Source organism: Ictalurus punctatus, chromosome 19 (genome assembly GCF_001660625.3).
Source record: "Ictalurus punctatus breed USDA103 chromosome 19, Coco_2.0, whole genome shotgun sequence".
Classification (NCBI taxonomy): domain Eukaryota; kingdom Metazoa; phylum Chordata; class Actinopteri; order Siluriformes; family Ictaluridae; genus Ictalurus; species Ictalurus punctatus.
Window position 1 is genome coordinate 15,382,772 of NC_030434.2, and position 8,289 is coordinate 15,391,060.

Genomic DNA, 8,289 nt, shown 5'->3' on the forward strand with positions numbered 1-8,289 from the left:
TGCCACTATAAAGGTTGTTCTAAAGAGTATAGACCTTACAATCCTGCATCCTCATTGCCATTGTTATCCAGATGCTGTTAAAGTATAGAATACCGTCATTTTCGTCATTTTGTTAGTTAAGAATTATGAATAAACAGGAATGGAGAAAATGGAGATACTAGATCATTCTGAAGTCTTCAATGGCTCACAGCTCAGGAAGACTGGAATATATGAATATAGCAACAAAAAAAAAGTTGATTGAGAAATGCCACAATGTAGGGATTAACCACTCATTCAGATATTCGTAACCTTGTACTATACATCTAAACGTATTACTCAAACTGCATGTTTTAATATAGAGAGCCAGATATTGAGATAATACTTCGGGATAATACTTCTACACGTAAAAAAGCCTATAAATGTGTGGTGATATAAATGCCTTGAGGTGAACATTACTATAACAACAAACAATTTTACATGGCATTAGGTAAAAATTAAATGTAGACAGCTTTATACTCCATAACTGGACCATACAGCTTGGACAGTTCTCATTTGAACACGCCAATGGGCAGCAAAGCAGTGGATTTACCCTTCAGAAAAAAACATTGCATTTCTATTTTAATAATGATTATTGCTTATCAATCATCCATCCTGCATTAAGCAAAGTGAAATGTTAAAAAGTCTCTGCTTAATGCTCCGGAGACTTTATTTACCAGTTAGTAGTGAGAGATGTGCAGTACACTCTTTATTGACGTGCTACGCTTTTAAAATCTTTTTTGATTAAGGATACTGACAAGGTGACCTATATCCAACAGTGATATAAAGGATTAAGCAGAAAATACGTGTCCAGCTGTTAAACATCGTTATATTGATGGTCATGCTTTTGTTCTCAATGTCTTCCATTTCAGAGTTATGAAATGGTCTTACAGTCTTACACTTACATACTGAAGTGTGATGTGGGATGTTAAAAAAAAAAAAAATTCATCTAATCTGGTGTTTGTCTTGGAATACTGGGCAGCACAATTAAACATATTTTAATCATAATTAATATTTTTGCCGGCCACAATTATTTATGAGCTTAGCTAAAGCATTTGTTGTTTGCACCTTATGGTGAGTCATTAACTCCTTTATACATTTTAAGTCTATTCAACTATAGTTAATGTTTGAACAATTAATGCTCAATTCCTGTCACCAAGGTCTTATTTTGATGCAAAGATTTACATGGTTAATGCAGTAATGCAGGCTCATAATATTCTTTAAGTGCTCCCCAATCTAATATCTAAACTGTAAGTGTAAATTCAGAAATATACAAAAAATAGAAAAAGGGAGCATGTCAGTTGTCATCCAATACTAGGGGCATATTAAAATATTACATAATTACTGCGGTTATCTTTGACAGTCTTCTTCAGATTTCTTCAAACCCACCATCATTTCAGCTTATTTCATGTTCTAAAACAGCCATCATTTATCCAGGAATCCAATACAATATAAACTAATTACTAGAACTGTAAACATTCATCCATCCCTATAATAATCATATATGTACATCTCTCACACCAGGCTCCTGTTTATCAAATAAAACTGCTTTTGATCAGTTGTAGGATGAGTTTTAAATATGCTTTTTGTAATATATTCAAGTTATACTGTATTAAATAAACGCCCAGAATAAGCATGCAAATGACTGACAATAATAATTCAACAAGGATGATTAATAATAAATCATCTATAATAACAGGGGTTTACAATGTGAAACAAAGCTGCTCTTTTGGCCTCCGAAACCATTATGCTGCCAAATAAACAGGTTTTTTTGGAAAACCTGGCAGAAGTCCCAGTGCAATCAGAAGAGACAGCCAAAAGGAGTAGCCCAAACCAAACACCCACACACACAGAAATTCCACTCTGGTGTATTTTGTGAAGCAGTGGTTCTAGAAGAGCTGACATGAAATGAAATCTCTCAACAGTACAGACCAAATCATGCTGATGAACAAAACAGCCTTGACAAATATGCAATATATTCACACTAAAGTATCAACATTCTTCTTTAGTGTAATTCTCTGGCTGGAGCCCAGAGACAGAAAAAATAAAAAAAAATAAAAATAAAATAAAAAAAAACAAACAAACAAAAAAACACATGCCTCCCTACAGCATCATGAAAACCATTCCATCTGAAAGGATTCAAAGCTACCGATGCTGAATAAAATCATTCCATCTAAACCATTTTAATATTCAATGTCAACCCTTTACTCAAAAACCCACGCCAGCTATTGCTTTCAGGGGTGCGTTTTGTTCTATTCTCAGGTTGTAAATGCAACTAGAGCAAAGTAACATTTGGCCAAACTCAGATTGTCACCATAACAGAAAGAGTCAACAGAAACTGTCCTATTACTCAGGAGAGTTCAAGTGTGATGCAGCGAATTAACCTTCACCCACCTCGTTATCACGCTCAATGTGCAGTCCTGCATCTCTCAGGTGGGTCTCGAACTCATCTCGGATCCTGAGTTTGTCACACTCGGCCGGATCAGTCTGTCCCATGTCCACCACGACCTCAGCGTCGTCCTCCTTCACCGCTTCAGCCTCTTTGCTCCCTGGCTGGGGAAAGCTCCCGTTCGAGATGACAGAGAGCCGGTGCTGTCCTGGGGAGTCCTGACCCACTGATGTTACCCGGTACACCAGCACATAGTCCACCTTCCTCTTCCCATCAGCAAAGTACAGCCCTTTGCCCGGCTCGTGCCCCATGCCGTCCAAGAAGTTGTTGACCACCTGAAGCGGGTGGCAAAAGTGTAAATGCTGGTCCTCTCTGTTTTGAGTGCACATCAAATTCACATCAGAGGGAAGCTATGAGGGTGGGGGGCTCGTGCGGTGATGATAGGCATGGATGTAGGTCAGTCTATTGCTATTTCTAATTTAGCTGCTCTCAATAGACTCAAATATAGCCTGATAGAGGAGGAGAGCAGCACTGGTTGGGAACACCTTTCCTTCAAGGTTGGATGCGTTAAAAATCACCAACCTTATTACAGATAATTCAATACTATCCTTAATACAGTCAAACTGAGCCAACATGTTGAGTTAGTTAGGAAAGAAACAGTACTTACGGGGAGCTTGTCAGTGTGTAGCATGTTCTTTGAGCTCTTAACGGAGACCAGAGAGAAAGAAACACACAGCGAACTGAATCGCTCCTTCTTCTGCGCGACTAAACGCCTACTTTATTCAGAACGTGTCCACACCCTAATCACCTCGAAGAGACACGCCACTCGCCATCCTCGCTCGGAGTCAAATGAAAGCCTTGATTCTACACAAGAGAAACCCTCCCGCATGTAGAGTTTTGGCACTGCTCGCCACTGACGAGGCTGACTAGGATGCGCGAGGCGCGGCGAGGCGAGGCTCTCGCGCAACTACAGCATCTCCATAGAAACTTGTGATTCGTCACTCTCTTAATTCCAGAGACACCTGTGCATCCTCAAGCGCAGCGTTGCCAGATTAAGACGTTTCCCAAAAATACTGAGCTGTTTAAATAACATACGCCTGGAATATCGCATTGGGATGACAAATATAATTGGGCAAAGTTAGTTTGAGCTGGTTTATATGGAATAGAATAGGTTTATAAACCGACAGTGGCTGAAAAGGGTCCATGGAAATGGAGCAAATGGATGTAAATGACAGCGGTGGCTCAATGGTTAAGGCTCTGTGTTATTGATCAGACGGTTAGGGGTTCAAGCCCAAGCACTGCCAAGATGTTACTCTTGGGCCCTTGAGCAAGGCCCTGAACACAGTCTGCCCTGTATCATGTCTGGCCACAACTTCACAACAGTTGGGATATGTGAAAAAAGAATGTCACAGTAATTTATATGCGATACATAAAGGCTCTGTTTATTATTGAGCTCTTATAGCTTATTTATATTAGTCTATTTGACTTGAATTAGTTGGGATTCATCTAAACCACAATAACAAAAAAGTAGTACTTTATCAATAATATAAAATAATGACTGTTTTTAAGAACAGGTGTCAAATAAGAAGCAAGTGAATGTAGCTCACCGAGTGTGAACTCTCCTCCATGTAGTCAAACGCATCAAGCCCCATTCCAGAAAGTTCTCTGGCTATGCTGAACAGTCTATCGCTGTGGATGGAGCTGGATTCAGGCTCAGCCACATTCATCTTCAACTGATATGTTGTATTGTTCCTTGTTTCTGTACAGCAGAGAAAGGCTTTTAATAGGCGTCTAAATGTTGAAAGCTTTATAAAAGATGATTTTGCTTGAGAGTGGACGTTCAGTTATTGAGCTTCATTTTCAGCACCATGGATAGATACCCAAAAATGAGGCTCAGCAAACTGGAAATGTTTCTCCAGCCTACATAAAATGAGAATTTTTTATCACTGAATAGTATAGAAATAGTAAACATTTAACAATATTTGTGAGAAGCAAGTATAAGGGTAGGAAATGTGTTATTCCTATTGCTTGATAAGTTAAGTTTTTCCACATACATAATATAAATATGTGGACAAACTGACAAATTTTTGGATGATGTTTTTCTGTTTTATTCTGGGGCACAAAAATTTATAGTCTTTAGTCCTATGGTTTAAGTGTTAGAACGCAGTATGGGTTGTAGACATGGTCTGGGCTTCTACCTGATTTGTGATAGAACCTAAAAAACTAAATTTAAATTAGAGACCAGATTAGAGTGGAAAGCAACCCATTTTAAATATTTTGATCTGATTTGATCATTTGTTTTTGGAGCTCAGAAGGTCGAATGCAGTTGGAACAAAGCAACTGGATATTACAAAATCAAAATGTGTGGAATGTCTTGAAAAAAAAAAAAAAAGTTATTCCACTGAGTAAGCAGCTTGATATAGCCAAGTCATCCACAAATTACATAAACTTCATTAGAACTGTAGAGATATTCAAAAGAAATAAATAAACAGAAAATAATTAGGTATATAATGAATAAAAGATACAAAAGATCTGGTGAATCACTATTCATCAAAACAAGACATCAAGAGGAGAAACATTTCTCATCAGCACCACAAAAGAAGTTTTCAATGACAAAAGAATACAAATCAGTTTTAGGGACACACAAAGTGAAGATAAACTATTATCAAAGTGAAGAAAAGGACACAGAGAGAGGGAGAGAGAGAGAGAGAGAGAGTAAACAAAGTGATTGGAAATTATCCAAAATGCTATGCCTCATATGTGGGGCATGGTTGACACAGCGTTATAGTTTGGTCATGCATGGCTGCTTATGTAAGAGGCTCACCGTATTTTATTAGTGATGTGACTGGTGATTATCATGCTGGAATGAATTATGAAGTCTATAGGATAAAATGCCCAAACATTGTGATTCTGCTTTAAATCCAACTGAGCCTACATTGTTGTTGAAGACTCTGAAGTCAGAAATTCTAGAAAACAAGAAATGCATGAAGGAGACTGCCAAGTTAAGGCTTGGCTAAACAACTCAAGACGAAGATGTTACGAATCAGGCAGTGTTAATCATTACACGCTTGAGGCGTTAATAGCTTGTGGCATGTGTAACCAAATTCTTAGGCTCATCATTGCTAATTTAAAAAAAAATTAATGCTTACTCAATTTATTTATTTATTTATTATTCATTCATTAACATCGAGGATTCTGCATTTATAATATATAATAAATTTGGCTGCGTACATCTGTTGCAGTTCATCACCTGTAATTTAATCTGTTGGGATTGATCCAGAAGTGTGCTACATTATCACTATTAGCAGTTAAATTAGGGAAAACTACAGTAACAAGTCAGTGTAAATAAAAACACTAATACTTCACTTTTATGCATTATTTACATTTTAAATAGTATTACTCCACTACATTTACTGGAGATTTGTTATACATTTAACTCCACTGCATTTTTTCTGGCACATTCATTTTATGAGCAAATAAACTGCAAATTTAAAACGAGTGAATCGTAAGTTAAAAAAACAAAACAAAAAAAACAACACAAAATCACTGACTATTCATGTAAAAAGAAACTCATATTAGCGTAAATGTTATATCTAAAATTATGCAATACATATTTCCTATTTACTTTTACTGTGATGCAGTAAAACATTTTACTACAAGTACTTTAAATTTTTAGATGCACAACCACATTTGCAGGAATATACAGGTATTTTTACTTTTAGTCCATCATTGCCCAGAATAAACAAATATAACCACTATAAGATGACCAAACACTGTCTGCTCAATTATTGTCTAATTGGAGAGACATACACTTACCGTGCTGTGTCGGTGATCCTGGGCTGTTCATAGCCATGTTGCAGGTCTGAGGACACTTTGTTACCGTCAGGGCGCAAAATCCGCTCTTAGCTTTGTCCAGGCTTAAATCACAGAGGGTTGGAGCAGTTAATACCATGTCTGCTTTAGAGGAAACTTATGGCCACACCGAACTTGGACTAATTGCCAGGAATGTTTGTCCTGGTTTAGTAACAAGTGAACAAAGTCCATGACAAATTCCAGATTCAAACTTTAGCTAAACTGATTAGCTGTAAATAGTAAATAATAAAAAATTTCATTCTGAAAAGCTCTCAGTAAGATCCCCCCCCCCACCCCCCGAAAATCAAAAGTTAAAACATATAATCTCTTCAATATAAGACTTGAACCAAGAACATCTCATCCCCTGCTGCTGTATGATGTGGGATAGTGTCTCATTACACTATTCACCTGTTAAATATCTCTGTGATTAAATATTAAGGCAGTCTGTGCCTGCTTTTCGTGGAACCCTTATCCCAACTTCGAGGAAATACACTATGTCACAGACTTTATTTGGCTTGATTAGGCTCTTTGACTGACATATGTGCACTGAGGTTTTATTAGTCAGCATGGCTAATTAGTCAGAGCTACATGATACTACTACACTTTAGGAATATTAGAAAGCCTGTGAAACACAAGCAGTTTATCAGAAGACCATCACAAGGTTTTATAACAAAATATATGGTGCACCGAAACAAAGTTGAGTTAACATACAGTATGGGATCATATATCAAACACCCCAAAAATATTTTCATTTGTCCCTACTACCTTACCATGTAAACATCTCATCTCTCCATCATTCACATGCTTTATGAAAAGGCTATTTATTTGAGTTGATTTTACTTTTTAAAAAATTATTTTTCATTTTACACTTAAATCTACCATCTAGTCACATGCAAACCAGCAGTAAATTATGGCAAATATGAAACTGAAATGTACACGTTCCAAAGTTGTACAAATAAATTTATTCTTAAAAAGCTCACCCACCAGCTCGGCAGATGCTCTCGATTCAGTTGATTTTCCCTTGGAAACAAGAATGAAAAAAAAAGCTACATTTTAACTCTTCAAAAGCATGGCTGCCAATTGATCCTGAGCATCCTCTTCATTTTTATACTAGGGTTACATTTCACAATGGTGGACCCCATGAAAGGAGCTGTTAACTGGTGAGGATTAAATTACAAAAAAGAGGTTCATGTCCATTGCTATGTACAAGATTATTTGAGCAGTAACAAACAATGTGATCATATACAAAATGCACAAAGGACAAAACTAATATTAGCTCAGTTTTCTACACATTATTAGTAATATTATATAGCCTACCGCCAAACAACTTTTAATCCTTTCTGCTATCTGGATCTAATCCTAAAAACCCAGGACTGTATAGCCAAGCTCACTACAATCCTGAATATACAACATTATTTGATATAATTACATTTATAAAAGATTTAAGTCTGTAGGGTGTTGTCAACATTTTGGTACTTGGAATTTTCCAGAGATGATGTGTATGGAGATTAGGGGGGTCTTTGGCTCCCTCAAGGGGAAGAATATGGAAGTGTTTGGTTCACTCTCACAAATTAAATTGGAATGTTGTCCTGGATGCCATGCCGCTCCATTGCAGGGTACAATGCGCACACCTTGGGGAAATTCACAATAATTTGTAAAGAGTGGTTTTTGCACTTACTGTAGATTGACTGTCAGCCTGGCTATTCTCCTCGGATCTCTCTCATCAATCAGGCATTTCTTTCAGAAAATTGGATGTTTTTTGTTTTCTGCACCATTCTGTGCAAATTCTACTCACACCAACCCGGGCAAAGTCACTGAGATCACGGTGCCCCCCCCTCAATGTTTGATATGAGTATATATACACATATATATGGCTGGTGGCTCAAAGGTCCTAAGTGAGCACTTGTACCACTGCCCAATTGAGTTTTTATTTTAAAATGCTGTATTTTCTTAGCATGTTTTATTAGGATATTAAAGAACACCGTTCTTATTCGCCTCTTCAACAAGCAAGATTTTTTGACCTCAAACATTTC

General features: G+C 37.1%; 1 protein-coding gene across 3 annotated transcripts in view; it reads right to left on the reverse strand.

Annotated features, from left to right (window-relative positions):
* Positions 1 to 8,289, reverse strand: part of ano2b (anoctamin 2b) — a 42,480-nt gene extending 34,191 nt beyond the window's left edge. For 2 of the 3 annotated variants that reach the window (XM_047162147.2, XM_017493727.3), the window contains exons 1-5: positions 7,935 to 8,289; positions 7,237 to 7,276; positions 6,221 to 6,321; positions 4,012 to 4,163; positions 2,410 to 2,739 (exon numbers count right to left, since the gene is read on the reverse strand). In XM_047162147.2, coding sequence (XP_047018103.1) covers positions 2,410 to 2,739; positions 4,012 to 4,163; positions 6,221 to 6,257 — 519 coding nt within the window. In that variant the 5' untranslated portion in view covers positions 6,258 to 6,321; positions 7,237 to 7,276; positions 7,935 to 8,289. The remainder of the gene's footprint in view (positions 1 to 2,409; positions 2,740 to 4,011; positions 4,164 to 6,220; positions 6,322 to 7,236; positions 7,277 to 7,934) is intronic. The other variant, XM_017493728.3, reaches the window with a different exon arrangement.